The sequence below is a fragment of the Cebidichthys violaceus genome, unplaced genomic scaffold, assembly GCF_023349555.1.
Source record: "Cebidichthys violaceus isolate CVI_PGR_0920_01 unplaced genomic scaffold, fCebVio1.0.p SCAF_129, whole genome shotgun sequence".
Taxonomy (NCBI): domain Eukaryota; kingdom Metazoa; phylum Chordata; class Actinopteri; order Perciformes; family Stichaeidae; genus Cebidichthys; species Cebidichthys violaceus.
This window is the reverse complement of record NW_027176295.1, coordinates 197,461-222,500: the sequence shown is the minus strand read 5'-3', so window position 1 is coordinate 222,500 and position 25,040 is coordinate 197,461. Positions and strand designations below refer to the sequence as shown.

General features: G+C 39.7%; 3 protein-coding genes across 4 annotated transcripts in view; all 3 read right to left on the bottom strand.

The window, feature by feature from the left end:
• maml1 (mastermind-like transcriptional coactivator 1) overlaps positions 1-3,814 on the bottom strand; it is a 22,261-nt gene extending 18,447 nt beyond the window's left edge. Inside the window, exons 1-2 of one of the 2 annotated variants that reach the window (XM_068707075.1) lie at positions 3,454-3,814; positions 1,953-2,253 (exon numbers count right to left, since the gene is read on the bottom strand). In XM_068707075.1, the coding sequence (XP_068563176.1) occupies positions 1,953-2,246 (294 nt within the window). In that variant the 5' untranslated portion in view covers positions 2,247-2,253; positions 3,454-3,814. Of the gene's footprint in view, positions 1-1,952 lie in introns of both variants that reach the window. The other variant, XM_068707074.1, reaches the window with a different exon arrangement.
• A 786-nt stretch (positions 3,815-4,600) lies between these two features.
• canx (calnexin) lies at positions 4,601-18,248 on the bottom strand. The gene is made up of 15 exons (XM_068707073.1): positions 18,166-18,248; positions 13,725-13,967; positions 13,439-13,512; positions 13,298-13,356; positions 12,472-12,613; positions 12,298-12,379; positions 11,979-12,171; positions 11,693-11,882; positions 11,132-11,245; positions 10,880-11,036; positions 10,034-10,249; positions 9,194-9,313; positions 8,166-8,322; positions 7,994-8,076; positions 4,601-7,673 (listed from the first exon to the last, which is right to left on the bottom strand). Exons 2-15 carry the CDS (start codon positions 13,962-13,964, stop codon positions 7,614-7,616), a joined length of 1,887 nt encoding a protein of 628 aa, XP_068563174.1. The 5' UTR covers positions 13,965-13,967; positions 18,166-18,248; the 3' UTR covers positions 4,601-7,613.
• Positions 18,249-19,348: 1,100 nt separating this feature from the next.
• The window catches only part of mgat4b (alpha-1,3-mannosyl-glycoprotein 4-beta-N-acetylglucosaminyltransferase B), a 69,723-nt gene continuing 64,031 nt past the window's right edge, over positions 19,349-25,040 (bottom strand). The window contains exons 14-15 of the mRNA XM_068707072.1: positions 23,248-23,360; positions 19,349-20,996 (exon numbers count right to left, since the gene is read on the bottom strand). Coding sequence (XP_068563173.1) covers positions 20,973-20,996; positions 23,248-23,360 — 137 coding nt within the window. The 3' untranslated portion in view covers positions 19,349-20,972. The remainder of the gene's footprint in view (positions 20,997-23,247; positions 23,361-25,040) is intronic.

Genomic DNA, 25,040 nt, shown 5'->3' with positions numbered 1-25,040 from the left:
TTCAACGGATCAGTTTGTGTCTGTTGGAAGAAAACCACAACCAGAGAGGAAGAGATCATGTGACCAGATAGACCCAAAACAACACTTCCTCTGTCTGTCAGTCACACAGGGAGAGAGAGAGACGGAGAGACAGAGACACACAGACAGACAGACAGAGAGAGAGAGACACAGACACACAGACAGACAGACAGAGAGAGACACACACACACACACAGACAGACAGAGAGAGACAGACAGACAGACACAGAGAGAGAGAGACACACAGACACACACACACACACACACACACACACACACACACACACACACACACACACACACACACACACACAGACAGACACAGAGAGAGAGAGAGAGAGAGAGAGAGAGACACAGACACAGACACACACAGACAGACAGACCGACAGACACACAGAGAGAGACACAGACACACACACACACACACACACACACACACACACACACACACACACACACACACAGACAGACACAGAGAGAGACACAGACACACACAGACAGACAGACAGACACAGAGAGAGAGAGAGAGAGAGAGAGAGACACAGACACACACAGACAGACAGACCGACAGACACAGAGAGAGACACAGACACACACACACACACACACACACACACACACACACACACACACACAGACAGAGACAGAGAGACACAGAGAGAGAGACAGAGAGACCAGTGGCTTCAACCAATAGGAGCTTCAGCACAGACAGTGATCAGTGTGATCATCTTAAATCAACCAGCAGTCACAGGATCTTATGATCTGATGTTTAACAGCTCAGCAGCACCACAAACTGACGGAGCAACGAATCAAATATTCAGATTTATTTCAGATAATCAATCAAGCCAAAAACTTACTTTGTTTACAACCTAATGTTGTTCTCTTGCTTTTGAGTTGTTCACACTTTAATGTCAAGTTAAACAATATATGGATTGGATATGATTTGGACTTAAAATTAAAAGTAATCTTCTTAAGTTATCATTCGCTGTATATTTAAGTACATATACACTTTATTAGGTGCACCTTGCTAATATCGGTCTATTCCAATATTATAAGACTGTTATAGGTGTTGACTCATTACGAGGGTCTAATTTGTGCTGTTGAGTTTCTAATATGTCGTCATGTAAAAACTGTTTATGCTTAAGACTCTTCTGCAATGTAAACTATTTAATAAACAGCAAAAGAGACCTTCAAAAGTCTCCTTTCAATACAAACAGTAAACCAGATTATCTCCAGAAGGACGCCGCTGTTTTAATCTCACTAGTTAAATACAGAGTTCACTATTTGTACCATGTTACCCTCCACTGATATCTGGTCACATGTAACACGAGAAACCTTTTGTGATAGTATTGTTCTGAGAGTCAGAGTGACATTTCTGATTAAAAAGCAATCTGTAAAAACACCAAATATCTGATTTAAACTGCCCCTGATTGTTCCTCTCGCTGGTTTATTAATGCACCACCAGCCTGTGGTGAAGAGACAAGGAAACAAGGAGAAGAGGAGTGTAAGAGACCAGTAGACGAGGACACAAGGACATTTGGAGACAAGGAGAGGAGTAGACAAAGAGCTGAAGAGACCAGGAGACAAGCGGATGAGGAGACCAGGGGAAGAGGAAACTTTGAGATTTATAGCTAACGAGATGAGGAGCTGAGGAGACATAGAGACAAGGAAATGAATAGATCTCTTAGGCTGCATTATGGTGTGTTTGACTCTAAATGGAGCATAATGTACTAAATGAACATCATGCTGTATTGAAGAAGACTGTAAACTAGAGATTGAGACCATAAACTCATGTTTACAATGTTTACTGAGGGAATAAATCAAGAGAGAAGTAGAGTCATTTTAGACTAGACTTCTATACAACCAGAGGAGTCAGTGCTGTGGTGTGTTCAAGCTCCAACATCCAGCATCAGTGTCCATCAGAGCTCACTCACCGCTATCAGGGTGCTGTTCCGGCTCTGCTCCGCAGTCGTCCCTCCGCTCTCTACGAGCTCTGCACCTCCACCACCACCCTGTGCTCTCTGCCCGGTCTGGTCTCCGCTGGCCTGCGGCTGGGTCTGCCGGTGCTTGTTGGACCGCTTGGCTTTAGCCTGCAGGCAGCGCTGGTGCAGAGCGAAGGTCTGCTGCCTCTCGAGCTCCAGCCGCTCCAGCGTTGCGTTCTCGTAGCGGCTCTCGCAGCTGTTGTGATGCTGCCGGAAGAGCTCGATCCTCCGGCGGAGCCTCTCCATCACCGCGCTGTGTCGCGGTGTAACAAAATCCGCCATCATCAATATATAAAAGAAAAAAAAAACTACCCCGGCTCAGGTTTCGTCCATAAAAATGCTGATTTTTGGGCTCTTTTTTTCTACTCTATACTCTTCACTAATGTTGATTTTTGGGCTCTTTTTTTCTACTCTATACTCTTCACTAATGCTGATTTTTGGGCTCTTTTTTTCTACTCTATACTCTTCACTAATGCTGATTTTTTGGATCTTTTTTTCTACTCTATACTCTTCACTAATGCTGATTTTTGGGCTCTTTTTTTCTACTCTATACTCTTCACTAATGCTGATTTTTTGGATCTTTTTTTCTACTCTATACTCCCTCTAAAGCAGATTTTTGGGCTCTTTTTTGCTACACTATACTCCCCCTAATGCTGATTTTTGGGCTCTTTTTCTTGCAACACCCCCTCTTCCCTTTACAAAGACTCCCGTACTGGCTCCATGGAGGCGACCTTTGTCTTGCTAATGGCCTTCAGTCACACTGCCGAAAAACGGAAAATTAAGGGTTTTTTTACTCACTATATTCTTATTAAATAGAACAGCTCGTTTAACTTGCTGTGTCAATTCAAACAAAAATAAAAACAGAGCTACTGGAGTCTTGTTAGAGCCACATTACGCCCGAGTTTAACCCAGAGAAACCTCTGATTAATCTCTGCGGTTTATATCAAAAAACAACAACAAACTAAGGCTACTTTTATGTAATTAATACAATTACACTACTTTCATATACATGAACCAGTGTGCTCTCTCGGTATCACACTAACTCACTGTGAGCTAAGTTAAGTTAGCAACATTCCTCCACTAAAAAAAAAAAAAAAAAAAAAAATCAAAGTTGGAGCGTCGAGAATTCCTTTAAAAACATTAAATTAGATAATTTTTAGGGAGCTAGCTCGCGTTAGCTCTCTAGCTACACTTCCATGTATTTGTTTACGATAACGTCATCGTAACGGGTCTCCAGCTTGTCTGAAACTTTCTTTATTTTTATGCTCCTGAGTATTAAAAAAAGTAGTTAGCTTTGGTTAGCAGCTAGTTAGCTTAGCTGGCTAGCGCTAGGCTAACAACTTCACAAACTTGGCTAATGAAACCCATATTGTGTTTTTAGTATTTAACACTTACGAGGAAACAAAACGACAAGACTTCCCCAGATAATTTAATCTTATTTAAATTGACTTACTGTGAAAGCGTCGCTGTCTGTCCGCTCCTTCCTACAGCATCTGTCTGTCTAGCAAACAGCTGATCCTCCGCCTCCTTGTAACCGTTAGCCGCTAGCTGCTAACACTATGTTTTTGGCTACCAGTTAGCTAGCTTTGACTAGCATGCTAGGTGGCTAATAGCCTGAAACGTTTAAATAAAAGCATCATTCTTTATGTAAATTTCTCCCGGTGCGGATATTCCTCCCCACCTAACCCGAGCCCGAGTCGGGATATGTGTGGTTTTAGAGCGGTTTCAGTCCAGTTAGCACGGGTTTAACGCTGCTAACGCGTCGGTGCTGCTTCTATTGTTTTCCAGCGGACAGGCAAGGCTACTCCGCCATCTTGGAAACTTTCTCTTTTTTTTTTCTTCCCATCAGCGACAGGAGGAATGTCCTTGCTCCCGCCTCACCGGTGATTGACAGGATAAGATAGCCAATAGAGAGTGAGGAATACTTAACCTACAGCAGAGAGTAATGCATATAATGTATAATATATATATATATATATATATATATATATATATATATATATATATATATATATAATATATATAATTTATAATACAATTTATTTGTTCACTTTGTGCTGCTATTGTTCACCTGATCAACACAATTGAAGAATTACAGAATTGTATATTTATCTTACCAACAATTGGCACAGTGACATAATGACACTTTAACCACATCATGTGCAATATTACTTTTTCAACCTCAACTGCAATATATCTCTGAATATTACGCTTAATATTACTTTCATATCTTAGTTTCCATTGAATATAATTTCTTATACACTTTATATTTTTAGTCTGTTGTATTTAACCTTTTTTTTTACATTATTTCTTTACACTTAATTGTTATTCTATTGTTCATACACATTTATTTTGTTCTTGTTTTTCCATATTTTTCTGTTGTAATAGAATTTCTTCGTGATTCATCTTAATGACGTACTTTCAATTAATGACTTAAAGATAATGACACTTTTTCAAAATAAGTATATATATATATATATAATAAATATTAAGTTTATTTATATGGTAGTTTTTCATGACGACTTAAAGGGAAAAGTCTACGTCTTCTTTCTAAGAAATGAATGTAAGTCACATTAATGAAACACTTGTTGAGCCTCGCGTTCTGTTTCCATTTGGCCTTTTTATTCATCAAAACAAAAGTTGACTGCGTGTCCACACACACAGACACACGCACACACACACACACACACACACACTCACACACCTCGGCTGCATCGTCACAGTATTTCTTTTCAAAGCCGGACCTTTTAGTCCGCCTCTCTACATATAGTGTGTACATCAGAAACAGGGCTGCAGGACCAACCGTTAACGTTTTAGTTGAAAACACAATGTCAACAAATAATAATAAAGGTACAGAGTTACAGAGTCACGTGAAGTTTGTTTACCAGCAGATACAGCGTTCAGTCTACAGTCGGTTCAGCTCGGCAGCTTCAGCCAGACGCACAGAAATAAATCTGAGACAAAAACACATTTAGAAGAGAGACGATGAAGAGTACGGCTGAAACATTGTGGATGGTGAACGCAACACTGCTGCTGGAGGCCGGACGTCAAAGAAGAAACAATACAGACTACAAGCAGCAGAGCTCACAGCCAACATGTAACTAGCTCTCGTTTACCCTAAAAAATATATATCAAAAAAGAGGGAAATGAAGGTTATGGACCTCCAAGTCCACCTCAAGCCCCCCGAAATCTGAGCCAGAGACCCCGCCCACCATCATCCCCATCGGCCAATCGGCACGCCGATCAAGAATCCTGACCTGAATTTAAAATCCACAGAAAACGTACGACACAAAGAGGACACATCAAAGGGAACAAGACTCATGGAGTTACTTCTCTTTTTATCAAACACCTTCAAGACTCACAAATCCAGCTTTTTTATTATCATTTCTTTTTTTTTTTAAGCTCTCCAAAGCTGTACACTGATGCCACACAATGATTCTCGCTCGGTCACAGAAGTAGAAAGTCAGGGGTTTGTAGTTTCTTCTGCATTATAAATAATCCTTAAAAAAGGATTTCAGGATGAATAATAAAAAACTAAATAAAAAAAGAGAGAGGACACATAACTCAGGATGTTTACAGACGTCATGAGATGACTCCTCACGTCCTGACGGGGACTTGAGGAGGAAAGGTCAGAGTCTGAACTACTGCCACTTGTGAAAACACTTCAAAACTACTTTAAAGATTTTCAGCTCTGGTTTTATTTTGGCGGCGCCTGGTGGTTCGTTTCTTCGGATGACATCATTACGTGACGTAATCACATAAATCACGCAAAAACGTACAATGCTTATGAATGTATAAACGAGGGTAATGATGGCAGAATAAACGTCAGCCGTGTGTTTGACATGTTGGGGTCATTGTTTCACCTTCACTCAAGGTCCACTTACTAGCTTTTCTACTGGAGCTTTCGCCTGCATCTCAGTCTTGATCAGCGGATAAAGATTTGCCAAACTGACACTTCTGTCACGGATGATCTTTCGTCAAATTCCATCGCTGAATGAAGACCAAGAGACGCAGCTGAAAGCTCCGGGAGAAAAAAAGGCTAGTAAGTGACCCTTGAGTTAAGATTATTTCGTCAATGTTCTTTCAGAGAATAGTAGTCCGTGACGCTGAAGTGCCGTCTGTGTTACAGAAATGGTGCTAAACTCCCGTCACGGGTTCATGTAGGAGAGCGTGTGATTGGTGGAGGTGTTCAGGTGTCACAGGTGAGAGGGTGAGAGGGTTTTAAGCGCTTTTTTTTCCTCCCTTTAGTGCCTTTTCCTTTCATGTGGGGTTGAAGAAAGAGGAGCTGGATGTCCGTCCACCTGAGAGCTGCTGTTGCGTTTGTTACGACAAATAAAAACATTTGACATTTTACAGTCAAATCTACGTCTCAAACCACTTTATGTTCTGACCTCTGACCTTCCACCCCCCCGCTGCCATCAGGACAACACGACAGTAGAAATACGGAGGAAACATGAGCGCTGTGTGTGGAGCTAACAGCTTTACAACAAAACAACTAAATGACTAGAAAACGAGACATGAAAAAAGGAAGAAAAAATGTATCAGCGGCCATTTTTAAATATCAGCACGGTGGCTAATCACTAGCTAATTTGATAAATCTAAAAAGGCTAATGAGCCAACTGTTAGTAGGTGAATTAGCGGCTTAGCAGGCTAATTAGCTAGTTGTTGGTAAGTGAATTACACTATTTTGTGGGCTTGTTAGCAGCCCGTTGTTAACGCTAATTAGTTTGTGTGACGTTAGCTTTAAAACTGTAGTACAAGTAGCCTAATTAATACCAAGTTGTTCATAAGCTAATTAGCATGCTAGGAGACTAATTAGCAATGCTTTTGGGTGGGTTCACTCCCTGATCATTTGTAGGGTCATAAATCTCCCAGAAGGTTAATAAATCAACTGTTAGCAGGTGAATATACATAGCTAGCTGCTAGCCTGGCAAACTAGACTGTTTGAAAGGTTATCAGGCTAATTGGCAAGACTTTTGGTTGGATAATTCGCACAACTGTTAGCCTAATTAACATCTGATCATGGGCAAATAAGCAGCATTTTGGTATGCTAATTGGCAAGACTTCTCTGAATGTTTATTGGATAATTAGCACACTGACGGTGAGCTCATTCGCATCCTGTTGGTGGCTACTTCAGATCGATGGCTAACTAGCGGGTGTCGAAGGCCAAATTTCCATCAGTCAGGAGACTTATCGCAAGTAGCTGAGAGCTAATTAGTTAGCAGGCCGTTGGTCAGGCGGCGCTCTGCTAGCTCAGGACGGCGCCGGGCGGTGAGCAGGCGGCGGCGGTGGTGCGGCAGACGGGACGCGTTAATCCCGTGAGTTTGAGTCTGCTCAGGTGGAATGATGCAGGAAGTTTTAGTTAATCTCAATTAATCTTTTATAAACAAAAAAATCCTCTAAAAATCACACTAACTCAGTCCTGTTCATACTGGAATCATCATCATGAGCAGGCGTCCATATATGCTGGAGGTCTTGATTAGTCGGCTTCGCTGCTTCCACGGGGTTCCATTTAGTCTTCAGTAGAAGGAGGGGGGAGGGGAGAGATACTTTAGAGGGTGGGGGGTGGGGGTGGGAGGTGGTGTGGAGGTCAGGGCTGTGGATTCAGAGATATCAGTCCTTTCTGACCTTCCTGTTCCTGGGAGATCTCCGCAGAACGTCGTCCTCCAACTTCTAGAGGAGAAAAGTAATTTTAAGGTTTGAATTCATCCCAAAACATTTACAGACGAAAGGTTTGAGCTCCATCCGAGTTCTTGAACAGTAGAAAATAACGTCAGCATGTGGTCAGTTTAATATTTAATACTTTAATATCAACAGGGTACGCCGGCTCTGCAGGAAAACTGGTTAATCTAAAAAGTTGTGTTTGTATGTTGCGGAGCTAAAATCCAGTATAGCTTTCACACGTCAGTTAGTTCTGGTCTACAAGAAAACTCCAAACAAATGCACCTGAATGCATCACTACACTGATATTAGCCCTTCTATTGTCTCCTCACATCGTCAGACGTCGCCTCCTTCTCTGCATCCTCTTCCTCGTTCTCTGCAGGACTTTCCTCTCCGTCACTCTTCTCTTCTGCAGCTGAAAGAAGAGAAGGATTTGAAGTCAGTGAGAGCGACGGTGACAGACGGGTGAGCTCAGTTTTCCTGAAGTCTAGACGTCGTAGATACCTGGACTGCTCTTCTCTGCCTCTTCAGCCTCTTCAGCCTTCTCCTCCTCCTTCTCCTCCTCCTCTTCCTCCTCCTCCTCCTCGTCTTCCTCCTTCACGTCGGGCTGAGCTTCGTCGGTCTTCTTGTACTCGGCTGCCGGCGTCTCGGAGCTCTTCTTCTGCACAACAAAAACAGGTAAAACTCTTGAGTTCGACCTCACAGATTCAGAACCTCTCAAACGGTTTCACAGCAGAATCTTCACCTTAAAGAAGAACCAAAGATTCTCTGCTTCTGCACGTTTTCATCTATTTAATACGAAAACTGAACCAGATAACCAGATTCTCTCTCTTGCAGGCAGCAAAAATCTTAGCAGAAAAGCTGTTAAATGTCCGAAAAATTCAAAACAATTCTGAGAAAAAAAATATTAAAATCAATTAAAATTATTAAAAGGAAAATCATCAAATCTCTTTGGACCTGGAAAGATGATTCTACATGAAACATGACTTCAAACCTCAAAACAGTTACTTTCTTCCAATCAATCCAAGAACATATTAATAAACTTGCGTAACGTACAAGTGTGAAGTGCAGTTCTTATTTCACGAGAACACAGACGTCTAAACTACAGAAACAACGATCACACAAACACGTGAAGCTACTCTATCGGCAGCAGTCACCAGGTTTGGGCGTCCGGCTTCGTTAAACTCTTCCTGTAAGCTGCTGAGACTCAACTGACCCTGATCTGATCCTGAAGACCTCTGTGGAAGCCACACACACACACACACACACACACACACACACACACACACACACACACACACACACACACACACACACACACACACACACACACACACACACACACACACACACACACACACACACACACACACACACACACACACACACACACACCAGGGCGGTTCAGATAACATTCCAGGTACATCGACCTGGCATCTCTGAACTTTAAGTCAGCTCGTCTCTGCATTTCCCTCGAGGTATAAAGACTCCTGTACCCAGCTAACAGTACAGTGTGTGTGTGTGTGTGTTACCTTGCCGGTGCAGCAGAAGACGATGATGAGGACAACCGGTAAAGCCACGGTGAGGACGTAGACGACCCAGAGCCACGGGCGCTCCTCTGCAGCGCTCATCATCTGAGTAGCCAAACCGGGCTGCAACAACACAAAGAATAAAACATGAACACATGAATACAGTCTTTAAACGCTGTCAGGGTTATCAATCATATGGTGACCAACACCTTCTCTTAACTACAAGACACTGAAGCCATTATCTATCCTCTATTCAAAACCACCAGACTAATATTGCCTCTAATAACAGGAGTGTCTGGTCTGCTGCTGCCTCCATCACTTAGTGTTACTGTGACTTTAAGTGTTTTAAAGAGGTCAGATTCACAAGTCACACAATAACAAACATACCAACAGATGGAGGCAGCAGTAGAGATCATAGATCACTAAAAGGTCTGTGACAGCAATGTAAAGAGGTGAAAGTATTCTAAATGTAGTATACACTGATACAGATTCCTGTGTACGAATAATGTTCATGTGTCGTCGTCATCATCATCATCACATTGAAAGTATACTCCACTTCCAGACAGTAGTTGACTTGAGAGAAGCAGATGTAAATATATATTTAGATGTCTTTCATGATTGTTTTAATTATTTATAATAATAATTATTTGTTTTTGTCATGACTTCATTTGATATTTTTTCTTTCAGTCATAGCGTCATGTCTAAACTAAATTACTTTTACTTCCACCTCTGATTTAGTTTTTATTTCTTCGTTTAAAGCTGCTTCATAGTCATTTGTTCTACTTTTAATAATAGATGTATTTATATTTGACCCAACAAATGAATCGGCTCCAGTTCACCCACATCAGCGGCGCCCTCGGCAGCCTTCTTCAGCCCCCAGCCGTCAGCGGCCCAACGCTCGGCGGTGCTGCGGTCGTCGGTGATGAAGAAGTTATCGAAGAAGATGTCGGAGGTCATGGACCAGAGCTCCAGTCCCACGGCGCTGAACGGAGTCATCTTGAATGGCTGCAGGTCCTCGAAGAACGCCGGGTTGGGGATCTTCCTCGGCTTCCAGACGCCCTGAGGACAATAAAATTAACCCGATTAAGTCTCACGTATTACCAAGTATGCGTACTGACCAGCCTTCTTTATGATAAAGTATGCGTACTGACCAGTCTTCTGTATTACCAAGTATGCGTACTGACCAGTCTTCTTTATGATAAAGTATGCGTACTGACCAGCCTTCTTAATGATAAAGTATGCGTACCGACCAGTCTTCTTTATGATAAAGTATGCGTACTGACCAGTCTTCTTTATGATAAAGTATGCGTACTGACCAGCCTTCTTAATGATAAAGTATGCGTACTGACCAGTCTTCTTTATGATAAAGTATGCGTACTGACCAGTCTTCTTTATGATAAAGTATGCGTACTGACCAGTCTTCTTTATGATAAAGTATGCGTACTGACCAGCCTTCTTAATGATAAAGTATGCGTACTGACCAGTCTTCTTTATGATAAAGTATGCGTACTGACCAGTCTTCTTTATGATAAAGTATGCGTACTGACCAGTCTTCTTTATGATAAAGTATGCATACTGAACAGCCTTCTTTATGATAAAGTAAAAATAATAGTTCGGCTCAAAAACACAAATTTTACCTTATAAATTAACCTGAACGCCTCACAACAGGTTGCGAGGTTACAAACTCACCTGGTAGTTGGGGTTGTCGATCATGGGGGGCTTCCACTTGCCCTTGTGGTTGGGGTTGTCGATCATCGGCCGTTTCCAGGCACCGCAACCGGGGGCGGTCTCACAGGCGGGGTTTGGGACCTGAGGGGCCTCCCATTCGCCGTCCATGTCCTCATCCCTGACAGACAGGAAGCATAGACAGACAGGTGAGCAAGGGGTCTAGAGTCCTACTTAAAATCAGCCAATCGGAGGTCATCATGTCGCGACTCTCACCAGTCTTCAGGTTTGACGGCGTCGGGGTCTCCGATGTACTCGGGCTCGTCATCCAGCCAGCCGTCTGGTTTCACTGCATCTTCATCTGGAATCTGGGCAGGAGCGTCCTCATCCCTAAAGACAGGACACATACATGTAAGTATAAACAACTGCATACACAACCACACGGATTAGTCACACAGATCACAACAGCAATCCGTAATCCATAATCTCAGCCTGCTATCAATAATCAAACATTTTGTAACCCTTTTAAACGAAATATCCTGTTTTCAAGTATTATGAAGTATGCGTACTGACCAGCCTTCTGTATTATGAAGTATGCGTACTGACCAGTCCTCTGTATTATGAAGTATGCGTACTGACTAGTCTTCTGTATTATTAAGTATGCGTACTGACCAGTCTTCTGTATTATTAAGTATGCGTACTGACCAGTCTTCTGTATTATTAAGTATGCGTACTGACCAGCCTTCTGTATTATGAAGTATGCGTACTGACCAGTCTTCTGTATTATGAAGTATGCGTACTGACCAGTCTTCTACATTATGAAGTATGTATACTAACCAGTCTTCGGGCTTGGCGGCGGCTGGGTCCTGGATCTTGGGCCTCTCGTCCCAGTCCTCTGGCTTCTGGTCGTCAGGGTCCTCGATCTCAGCGGCGGGGTTCACAGCGGGGGTCATGTCCGTCAGCAGGCTGCCGCTGTTCACCACCGTCTGATCCACCAGCACCTCAAAGGTGTTGTCAGGGTTCACCACTGTGTGTGGGGGGGGGGGTGCGACACAGTGAGGAGTTACACACCTGGACGCTGATTAATGCGTGTCCTACCCTAGTGTGTACAGGTGTGTCTTACCCAGCGTGTACAGGTGAGTTTTCTTGTCGGTGTAGTACGTCCTCAGGTCTGAGTCGGGTTTCTTGGCGTGTTTCTCTTCATACTCTCCGGTTTTGGGGTTTTTGTGTCTGAAGATGAAGTGCAGTTTGTATTCTTCTCCACATTTGTCGGGTCCGAACATGATGGTGTACGGAGTTTTATCCCCGAACAGGTCCTGAAGACACAAAGGGACACGTTTAGAGACTAAAGTCTCTTTTTTCAACTCTAATATTAAAATCATGCAACAACAAACACAAATACGTGTGAATGTTTCCATTAATGTATAACGAGTCAAACTGACCAGGTTGAGGTCTGGAGTCTGACTCAGCAGCTTCACGTAGGCGCCGCCGCAGTCGATGCCGGCCTGGAAGTTCACCTCGTACCTGAGAACAGGAGACGGACATGTTAAGAGACGAGGGCGATGAAAACACCCGACAGGTGAGAGCAGTCGTGGAGAGCTCCGCCTTCTTCTTACTGGACGATGAGGGGCTTGGTGTCGAAGGTGAACGGTCTCAGCAGCTGGGCTGAGATGGCGTGATGTTTGGCTCGAGTCTTCAGGACCAGACCTTTATCACCGGAGAGCTTAGTGTCCTTCATCTCCTCCACCGCCCATTTACCTGGATTACACATCATCACCATCGTCATCATCACCATCGTCGTCACTTTTCCTCCAGTTTAACGTCTCAAAAAGTAAAATACTGCTTTTACATTAATTAATTTTAATATATATATATATATATATATATATATATATATATATATATATACATATATATATATATATATATATATATACATATATATATATATATATATATATATATATATATACATATATATATATATATATATATATATATATATACACAAAATTTAAATAAATAGTACAACAGTCAAGTTTGAATACTTTAACTACATTTTTACTGAAGGAACGTTTTACTGTAACAGAGTATTTGTAATGTGTGAGATTAGTACTTAAACTGTAACAGAGTATATTCACAGTGTGGCATTAGTAGTTTTACTGTAACACTGTATTTGTACAGCGTGGTATTATTACTTTACTGTAACAGATTATATTTTACCGTTTAGTATTGCTACTTTTACTGTAACAGATTACTTTTTGTGTGTGGTATTCATACTTTTACTTGTATCAGAGTATTTCTACTGTGTGGTATTCATACTTTTACTTGTATCAGAGTACTTTAATGGTTTGGTATTAGTACTTAGACTGACGTAACGGATGTGAATACTTCCCCCATCACTGCATGTACTTCATGCGAGGACATTAACACAGTACTTACCGTCGTACTTTGCGATGTCTTCGTCAGCGTCCTCCTTCTTGGCGCTGGACAGCACCCACCTGAAACCACACAGGTGAGCTCAGCAACAAACACACCTGGTCAGAGACGACCAGCAGGTATGAAGACAGTAAAGACACTCACCCGTCCAGTGTCCCTCGGTCAAAAGACTCAGCGATGAAATGTTCCCCCATCGGCTCTGGAGCCTTGTAGATCACCTGAAGAAGAAGAAGATGAAGATGAAGATGAAGAGGAGGAGGAGGAGGAGGAAGAAGAAGAGTTTTCATGGTGGAACGACAAACAAAAGGCGAGATTTTTAAAACTGAACGTTGAGTTTTTTGTAAAAACCATCAAAAAAAGCTGCTTGTTTTCTTAGTGATGAGAGTTTAGTGTACAACAACATCAGTACTCCATCAGTACCACATCTTACCTTGGGTATAGGAGGAGTTTTGGGTGTAGGAGGAGCCTCATCGTCCTGAACGTCTCCCTCCAGCTCCTCCTCCTCCTCCTCCTCTCTTCCAGCAATACCCAGATCCAGATCGTCCTCCACGTCCGCCTCGTCACCCAGAACGTCCTCCATCAGGTCCTCAGCCTGAGAAACAGGAGCCAAGCTGAGGCAGAGGAGGCCAACGGCCAGAAGAAGAACCAACAACCCGACCTTCTGATCCATAGTCTGGAGAAAGGAGGAGACGAGGGAGTGAGCACATCTGTTTGTTTATGTTTCACAAACGGTCACGTCTCTACAGACTTTTATATAAAGAACTATTTCATCACAAACTGTGACAACACTCATTAAGACAGACACACACATGGGTCGTTAACGCGCGTCGTCCGGGTGACGGACCAGCACTCACGGAACACGCAACCTTAACGAGATTACCCCCCGAGGGATTACCACACACACACACACACACACACACACACACACACACACACACACACACACACACACACACACACACACACACACACACACACACACACACACACACACACACACACACACACACACACACACACACACTGTTTACAGGTAAATAACAGAGCTCACTTTATAAACTGAGCAGTATATTTTCCCACCGTCATGAACTCATAAATCCATTTATTATCCTTTAAGCATTAATTCAGTTACAAAAGAACTCCACATAATTATTGTTAGCGTCCATTTTTGGGAAAACAACCGTTTAAATGTTCCCAGGAAGGATATTATTTATATATATATATATATATATATATATATATATATATATATATATATATATATATATATATACACACAACAATTTGTACATCTATAAAACTAAGATAACTCATTAAGTTTGTTTTTACATTTATAGTTTCTAAATTTCTTTAAATTGGCTCAGACTCAAATTGTTGAAGTAAATCTTATTTCTTAATATTTTTCACTTTAAGATAAATAATTTGCTTTATGCTGAAAACAGCAAAATAACGAAATGTTTCAGTGTTTTATTTTATTAATTAATTATTCTTCATCTAACTGAAATACAGAATATGTTTGAAATGTAAAACTGATTGGTGTTCAGATGATGTTTAAATGTATGAAATAAAAGATGAGTTATGAACACATGAACATCAGCTCCTCTCTTTCAATAAGAAGTCAATAATCCTTCAAATCTCTTTGTGTGTTAACCTGCAGACTGTCACTGATAATCAGATTAGCCTGCAGCAGGATTAGCATGCCTGGCTAACAGTGTGTGACCACCAGCGCTAGCTGTTAGCTTAGCATTAAAGCCGTCTGGCGACATAGCGTGGGGGTCGCTGAAGAGTTCAGGAAAACTGAATAATTTAAGACAGCTGAATCAATATGTTGATTAATCATTTTATGCTATGCATATTTTAAGAGCAAATTAAGTAATTTTTCATCTAAAAATAGCATCAATTGCTTGATTGTCCTCTGATGTGGGGACAAACTTCCTCTCTTTGTGTTCAGCTCAAAGGGATCAGTGCGGCGTCATCTTTTATTGTTCCCACTAAAGAAACACTCATAAAGTTATAGTTTAATTTAGGGCTCAACAAAGGAAATCATTGTGATTAACCTGAATAATATTCTAAAAATTAAACTTGGATGATTCTACACACAATTTGTACAAATCTTAATAAAAAAATTTTTTATAAAAAAAATGTATATTGTAGATTAATCACAATTTTACATATTTATATATCAAATAATTCTGCTGGTTGTTGTTTACGTAGACTTAGTTACTAACTGAAGTCATTTATTAAAACAACCACATTAGTAGTCTTTCTCTGTATTACATTAAATATATTATATTTACATTAAATCATGACATTAAAAGCAGTGTTTTATATATTTACAACACATACAGTTGACTAGTTAATTTAATGAACTGCTGGATTTGACTTGTTTCTTATAAAAGTTATTTTTTTTAATTATTTTATTTTTTTATTATTTATTTTACTGCAAATAAAGTAGAAAAAAAATGATCACGTAATTTTCTGTAACTCAAACAGGATAGATTACTGGGGACTACTTTCTGCGGCGGATGAATCCACATGTTGGAGTTCCGTACGAGTGACTGAGTCTATACAGATGTTTTTACTCCATCATGTCTCTCCGATTGGCCGATAACAGCCGTCCGTCTCCTCTCTGAAGGGCTGGATGTTACAGTTAATCTGACATTAAGAGTCCGTAGAGCCTGCAGGACGTCTGCTGCTCCGAGTCAGCGTCTGAGAACAGAACTGGTCCTGGGTCTGATGGAGGAGACGCGGTGCTTTGGAGGATGACTCCAGAGTCCCAACAGGACGGAGGGTTACTATTTAAACAGAATCAGTGAATATAAACACTGAATGATTGACTGGAGTTTCTCAACGACTAATGTGTGACTCATCTGTTTCCTTTAGTGCCTCACGACAGACAGTGAGCTTCAAAAACTCTTTATGTTACATGTGAGAGCAAAAGATGATTTTAATAACTCCCCTTCTTGAATATATATATATATATATATATATATATATATATATATATATATATATATATATATATATATATATATATATATATATAAAAATTCTCGGGCTAAACGGTAGAATTTAACTGATATTTTGTTATTATAAAAACTATTTTTTATTTAAAATATTAACATTTTAAAAATGTGTCCTAAAGCATTTGTCACAATGAAAAATAAAAGGAAAAAAATAGAATAAACTTTCAAAGAAATCTATTGTTACAGAAAAAAAAACATCAGAAAAAACTAATCACGGTGTTTACGAAGATGATTTTTTCGGCATTGGTCATAAAATGCAGATTCAGCGACGTCACTAAGTTTGTGGATTTATTTGGTATCAGTGTAGCGACTGAAGTCTAAAGAGCTTTACATCCGTTAATTAGTCAGACTGTGGTCTATATCTTATTAAATATAATTTTTAAATAAGTACATTTCTTAGCATGCGAGCTTATAAACTTGTATTTGAATAACTTAAATATTAGAGGCGGTGGAGGTGCTGCTGAAAACCAGCAGGTTGAGCTGGATTCACCTGAGAGACCGGATCGCCACGACGTCATGAATCGACTCATTAGAGGACGTTTATGAACACATGAATGTGTCACATGGTTGCGACTTTGTAAAGAAAGAGGTTGGAGCGATCGATCGGTCGCGGAATGATTAATCACTACTTCTCAGATGTGAGGATTTCTTACAACTGATGTTTCTTGTCCTTGAATCTGTGCCAAACACCTCAGAATGTGTCCAAACAGGTTTGTTTTAAAAGAGGACGGACTGTACTCAACACATCAGAGGATCACTGGTGAACACTTTAGACAATAAGGTCAAGAAATATTAAATACGGGCAGACATTAAACCGTCTTCTAGTTACTGTGTAGGAGATTTAAATATGTAAAGTTTAATTGGAGTTTGATGTTATTAAACCATTAATAACTACTTCAATACTATAATTTAAACAAACATCTAAATAAATGTCCCTTGATAGCGTCTGAGTTGGAGCATTTTTAATAATTTAAAAAGCATCTTAGATTTATTGTACTTGTTTGTTTCAACAATGCTCTACATTGAATGCATGTTTATATAATAAAACACTATTAAATGGTAAAAAAATGAAGAAAACAAAGCCATTAAAGTCTGTCCTGTTTCATCCAAAATAGAATATGTATAGATGTCTTGTATAATTTTATTAGATTTATTTCCTCCATTTTTAAAAGTGAATGATTAATCACGATGACTTATTGACAGGTTGCAAATAGTCAATGGTTAACATCGACATATGTTTACGTTTATATGCATATGTTATACTGGTTTCTACAAAAAACGCCTCACATATTAAAAAAATTAAATCTTTACAATTTTTAATTTTTTTTTTCTGATTGACATTTAGCTGCAACTTGATTCTGCGAGAGCGATGAAGCCAACATGCTAGCAAGCTAACATGCTAATTTTAAAACACTACCTTTAAATTATAACTGACGTTTATGTTTCAGTTTGGTTCTGCGAGAGCGATGAAGCTAGCATGCTAACAAGCTAACATGCTAACTGACCTCCTGACACTCGACTCATTCATTTGTTTTGACAGCTGGTCTTTTTTACACCACTTTACCTTAAAAGTATAAATGCCATTTATGTTCCAGTACCGGCTCTTTTAAATCTTTACAGTGTCCTCAGAGGATCAACCGTTTCTCCGTGAGGCCAACGCAGCATGCTAACTAGCCTAGCTTAATTCACCTGTAGTTAATTAGCTCCAGTTAGCCATTCTAATGCTAACGGCATGCTGGAGCCACGGAGCCTTTTGATTTTAACGGCTTTTAACGGACGTTATTTTAATAATTCACGCACAGAGAGTATAAATAAACCGACGTTTTATCAGAAGACGCTACTCACGCGCTGTGTTTTCCCCGGGAATAAGTGCCGTTTATCGGTCTCTTTACTCACCTCCGTGCTCTCGGATGTAAACGACTGAGGAGCGTCACATGGGAGATTGGAGGAGCACAGGCCACCTCCCACCAACGTCGCTGATTGGCCAGCGGGAGGGAATGTTTGACGTGTCCTGTCAACTGTCAACAGCTGATTGGTCAAAAGGGGAGGGGGGGGATCTCGGTCGGACAAGACAGTTAGCCCCGCCCCCCCCTCCCAGAGCCGAACCTCGTGGACAGCGCTGATTGGTCGAGCCCTCAGAGGAAGTGCGCGCTGATTGGCTGATGAAAAAGGACTGCGAGATGAAGATTTCATGAGGAAAATACCAGAATCTTTAGCGCATTTATTTTCTCGTAAACATTCAGTTCCTTTTTGCACTCAAATGAAAGTTTATATATTATGTAAAACTAACCATAATATTATTAAAAATGAGGGTAAAGATGTCATCCATTTTGAACATGATAAATATAACACATTGTTTGTTTAATTATTGTTTATATGTGGTACATTTTACAGATAAATGCAAAATAACAAAGGTCACCCCCCCATTACACTGGACAACCTCACAGTGACAACAGTTTACCTTAAAACCACACATTAGTACGTTTATTTTTGTGTATTTCTTATAAATAGAGCTAGGCTAGCTGTTTCCCTCTGCTTCCATTCACTATGCTAAGCTAAGCTAACCCGAATCCTGCCTTCAGCTCTGTACTGAACACATATGACTTAAATCCATCTCATGAGCATATTTCCCCCAAAAATGTCCCTTTCATTCTCTCAGCATTTCAGTGCAGAGCTGTTGGGAGTCATGTGACCTTCATCCATGTGACACATGACATCACCGGACCACATTTTTAATTTAACCAAGTAGCTGTTTCTATTTGGACATATATTGATGATGTGTAACCACTGAGTAAACATGACAGACTTTCTTTCATGGTCACTCTGGATCACTTCCTGTCACCTCACAGGGTTGTTTTTATTTCTGCATAACATTTTAAATGACTTCATACCTCGCAGCTTCTCCTGAGATTAATCAGCTTCGTCACAGTGGAGTGATGTTGGGATTTCGTCATTTTTGATGAAACCTGACGACATTCACAGAAATATGCCCCCCATCACAAACCTACACCCAAAAATAGAAAGAAAATCATTTTAAATTTCCGTCTTTATTACAAGTCACAGATTGGATAGAAGTTTAGGATCATTTAAATAGAGTTTTATCTAAAGGATACAAAAGACAAACACAAGATTATAGCAATGCATTCCAGTGCATCTTACAAAGAAAAGAAAAGACGACTCGGGATGTTTTCCTGAAGCTTGAAGAGACGCTCAGTTTCTCATCTGAAGCCCAAAGATGAGGTTTTTGACAGAAGAGGTGATGTCATGGAGGAGCTGGAAGAAACGTTTTCTTTAATCCAACACATTAATAAAAATCAATAACTGATAATGGATTTGTTCATTTGAAGGTGACTAAATATATTTTTCTTCTTCTTTTAAATCATGAAAGTCTCATAAAACCATCGTTTAACTGGCTGCATTTTAATTTGACTTCTTTAGTTACTAGTTTTGAGTCTTGGTTTGATCTTATTCAGGATCTTAAACCTCGTTCATCGTCTGAACACAGGAGGAGGACTCATCGTTTAGAATTTGAGGGAACTAATAACTGAACCGAGGGAACAAACAAAGAGAGAAAATAATAATCTGAGGAAACAAAATCCAAGAGGACAAAAGACGTCTTTACAGAGAAATACAAATTAAACTAGACTGTTGTTTTACCAAAAGAGTCAAAACAGAGAAAACTGTAAAGGAAGAAAGAAAAGAGGAGAATCTCTCAAGACAGCAGAGGAAACTACAGTACTGTGCAGTACTTTAAAGCACTTTATAGTATTATAGAGTACTGCAGAGTATGTTAGAGTACTGTAATATATACTAGCACTGTAATGTACTCACAGTATTTTAATGTAAAGTACATTAAAGTACTGTAGAGTACCACGAAGTACATTAGAGTACTGTGAAGTACATTAAAGTGCTGTTCAGTAGAACAGAGTACTATAGAGTACTGTGAAGTATATCAAAGTACTGTGAAGTAGAACAGAGTACAGTAGAGTACTGTGAAGTACATCAGAGTACTGTGAAGTAGAACAGAGTACAGTAGAGTACTTTGAAGTAGAACGTCTGTAACAAGGCCTCAGTTAACTTGAAATAAAACAACCTTAAAAGACTTCTTTGAAACAGTAAAACATCAGCCGTCGTCGTCAGTAGTTTCAAGGCCGAGGTCGCAGCAAAGGATTCTGGGTACTTTTGTCCGGGGCTCGCTGCTCTTCGTCTTCGTTAAGGCAAACCTCTGAACCCCCCGAGCAGCAGCTACAGACACACATCGACACACTGAGAGGGCATTCATATGGAAGTGTGTACATCTCTATGCATATATGCACATACACGGTTACTGTGGGGGGGTGAGCGGGGGAGGGGGGGGGGGGGGGGTGTTGGTAGAAAGGTCCGGACCAACCGTCTGCAGATAAGAAAGAGGCCTTTGAGTCTTTGAGTCTTTGAAGCAGCAGGTTTCAGAGGACGTGGCGATTACCAGTGTTTTCAACATCTACCTTCCTGTATGTACACATAAATACAAGACTCTCAACCGACAGCAGCGTCTGAGTCCACTTTCTAGTCTGTGATCCGCGTGCAGCGGCGAGGTCCGGCCAGACGGAGGCGCTGTGGCACCGCCGGTGTGGATCTGGTGTGGATCTGGTGACCGAGAGCCTCGGAGAGCTTCACTCTGCTTTCTTTATGAAGATCTGCGTCAGGGGAGACCAGAGAAACCAGTATGAGACCAGGGTCAGCACACAGCATGCAGTTAAAGCGATCCAGTTCAGACCAGTATGAGGATGTAGAGCTCAAACGGTTTGAAAATACTTTAATACAAAAGAAAAAAGAGAGCAAATAGAACTGTTAAAGATCCACATTTTTTTGCCGCTGATATCCATATTAACAGATATAGATCTCTCTGTTGTTTGATTATAGCAGCTGGTCTACAAGGATCCAGAATATATACATATATATATATATATATATATATATATGTATATATATATATATATATATATACATATATATACGTATATATATATATATACATATATATATATATACGTATATATATATATATATATATATATATACGTATATATATATATATATATATATATATATATACGTATATATATATATACGTATATATATATATATATATATATATATATATATACGTATATACGTATATATATATATATGTATACGTATATATATATATATATATATATATATATATATATATATATGTATATATATTGGTGATAAATGTAGTTTATCACCAAAACTACATTTTACAGATTACATGTGAACATATCATGATAACGTTATAATGTACCTTCAGCCAGTCCTCATGTTCACTGAGCAGAGCCTGAAGGCATCATAGTGTAACTGAAGTGAACCTCCGTTGGTTAGCCGTTAGCGGTGCTGCTAACGTTACTAGCTCTCCTCTTGATTAGTTGTTAACAATGAACATGATCAGAGATCAGAGACTAGAACCACATGTTCTACTGAGTACTGGAAGTGAACCATCGTCAGGAGAACTTTATTTACACTGTGATGGTTAACGTTAAACTTTATTTTCACTGTGACGGTTAACGATAGAGTTATTAATCTGTGAGGGGGGTCAGTACGGATCAACAACGGTCCTTTACAACACTTTTAAAAAGCCTCTCGGACTAAAGCGTTCTTTAAAGGGTTAACATGGACACAGTTTCTCCTCAAAGAAAGGTCTAAGGTCAGGGGTCAGTGCTGCTCTTTGGTGAACTAATCCTTCACACCAGCACTACTTTGAGGGCAGTTTGCTTCCATTAAAACAAAAGATAAATAGACTCTTCCAGTTAGTTTGGACTGTTTTAATAGTTTTTAAGGATTACGTTGTTGGGCTGAATGTGAATGTGCAGAGAAACCAGACGTTCAAGAGGTTGTTTACGTCAACATCTGATCTTTCTCAAGAACCCTTTACTCATCACCTCAGAAATATCTCATGAATCTCTTTCAAGTTCCATCAGGAACCCCCCCCCCAGGATGCCTGGAATCCCATCAAACATTCATTTCCAGCACTCCTAGAATCTTCTATAATACCCTCTGATTTTGAAGGATGCCTGGGACCACTGAAACCTCTTCAAGAATTCTTGTAACCTCCTCCCCCTCTAAAACTCCTTGAAATCCTATTACACACTCCTAAAATGGCATTCCTGACAAGCCCTAGAGCCTGGTCTTTGATACTTGGAGCCCTCTTTGAAGTCCCTGGGACCTTTTCAAGGACACCAACACTCCATCATAAACAACCTTTTGACAAATGATTCCTCTGAATGAACATTTGGAACACCCTAACAGCAAAACCTGCTGAAAGCACCTTAGCAACCCCCCCCAAAACAACCCCCCAGTCCTCCTCATGAACTGAACACTTTGGATCTCGACATAAAAGTTGGAACATCCTTGACAGCCAAAGTAATCAGGATCTGAGGATCCTTGGTACTCGATTTAACACAATCACAGCCTCAGTAGCTGTTTGAGCTCAATAACCTCCTCAGGGACCACATCATGGATCCATTGAACATTAAGGAAGACAGTCCAAGAACCCCTACAGCATCCTCTAGTACTCACACATTATCAAGGCACATTGGAGGCCTATCAAGCACTTTTGTAACATACATAGATATCTTGTCAAAGTCCCTGGAACTTCTTCAAGGGCCTCTTGATCCACAGCATCACTGAAATCCACTGAAGTCTCTCCAAGATGCTTTGAACTGCATCCAAGACCTGTTCAAGAACCCAGAAAACCTTTTTGAAACTTGTGCAGCCTTTGTAGACCTCCTCCAGAACCCAGAACACCACCTCTTGAACCTCCAAAACCCTCTTTGGAACGGCTTTAAGATGTTGAATATCCTACTTAGAACCAAGTTGTTGTGGGTCACACTGGTTTTAATCTGGTTCTAGTCCAGGCGGTCTCACCTCGCTGAGGATCACCCAGACCGGCGAGTCCGTCAACACTGAGAGTCGCATGGCCTCCAGGGGGCCGAAGGTGGGGTCCACCTCCCCCTCCGCAATCCCGTTCTTGAACGTTCCTGAAAGAGATGAAGATCAATGAGATCAATAAACCTGATGGATGGAATCTGTGATGCTTTCTTGACTTTTGAGTACTCTATATAAGTACAGATTTGAGGTACTTTTTGTTCATGGCACTTTCTACTTCTACCCCACTACATTTACTGACTTAATTTACAAATTAAGATTTTTAGATATAAAACATATTTATAGTATATATTAGAATGTAATAGAATGTGTAGTCATAAATTAACCTCCCCAAAAGTTATCACAAGTAAAGCTGGAACCAATAGTCCATTAATCCTTGAATCCTTAATCAATTAGTCCATTCATCAATTAGTCAATTGACAGAACTTTTAAATATTTGGATCGTTGAAGCCATTTTTCCAGTAAAACATTTGTTGCTTCCAGATGTAATTATGTTAATAAAGTGAATGTATTAGTAATAATGTTAATAATGTCGATGAACTAGTAATAATGTTAATAATGTCAATGTATTAGTAAGAATGTTAAAAATGTTAATGTATTAGTACTAATGTTAATGTCTTAGTAATAATGCTAATATTGTTAATGCATTAGTACTGTTAACAACGTTAATGTATTATTGTTTGTTTAGTTTGAACGTTTAGTCATAATGTTAATTGTGTTAATGTATTAGTAATCATTTTAACAATGTTAATGTATTAGTCATAATGTTAATCGTGTTAATGTATTAGTAATCATTTTAACAATGTTAATGTATTAGTCATAATGTTAACAATGTTAATGTGTTAGTAATAATGTTAATGTATTAATAATAATAATGTTAATGATGTTAATGTATTAGTAATAATGTTAACAATGTTAATGTGTTAGTAATAATGTTAATGTATTAATAATAATAATGTTAATGATGTTAATGTATTAGTAATAATGTTAACAATGTTAATGTGTTAGTAATAATGTTAACAATGTTAATGTGTTAGTAATAATGTTAACAATGTTAATGTGTTAGTAATAATGTTAATGTATTAATAATAATGTTTCTTGGGTTATTATTTATTTATTTGTTGATAGAGTTGAGTAATTAAAGAGTTTTTATGCTTTTTGAACAGATTAAATGGTTATTATGGATAATTGAGTCCATTAACATTCATCCATTAACTGATGTTTTTCTCCTCTTTGACCGTTGTTTTTCTTTTGTTATCTTACATTCATTGGTTTTCCCGCCGGTGTTCAGTCTTATTCCAGCTCAGTGAAGGTTTTGGTGTGACTTCACCTCAACAGAGCAGTAATCCCTCTGAGGATTTACTTACTGGGATTATCATGTCTGCAGTGATGCTTCCAGGTACGAGTGTGTGACCGCAATCCCAACAAAGAGCAGCGTCTGGAGGGGTGTGTGTGTGTTATTGTTTATCACGGGGTATTATCTGATGTGATTGTGGGTATTATGGCTTATATTCAATATCCAGAGACATGCGTACAACTGCCTGAGAGCTTTCCTCAGAAACAGAGATCACTCAGACACAGATGTTAAAATGTGTCTGTATTGGAGCATGAATGTGTGGACTAAATGAGTTTGAACCAAAGTGGTGGACCAATTTATAGCTTCTCTTACAGCCAATTGAAAGAATATCTAACTGAGGAATTGATCGTGAGTCATTGAATGGACTTTGTGTAAATCATTAATCCATTAATTACCCTGTAACGCTGCAGAAAGG

Excerpts from the sequence above, each read along its gene's own strand:
- canx (XM_068707073.1), bottom strand. The coding sequence starts at position 13,964 with ATGGATCAGAAGGTCGGGTTGTTGGTTCTTCTTCTGGCCGTTGGCCTC. Across the intron at positions 13,357-13,438 it reads GACCGAGGGACACTGGACGG|GTGGGTGCTGTCCAGCGCCA; the intron begins GTGAGTGTCTTT and ends GTGTGGTTTCAG. Across the intron at positions 9,314-10,033 it reads CTGCCGAGGGCGCCGCTGAT|CCCGGTTTGGCTACTCAGAT; the intron begins GTGGGTGAACTG and ends GTGTTGTTGCAG.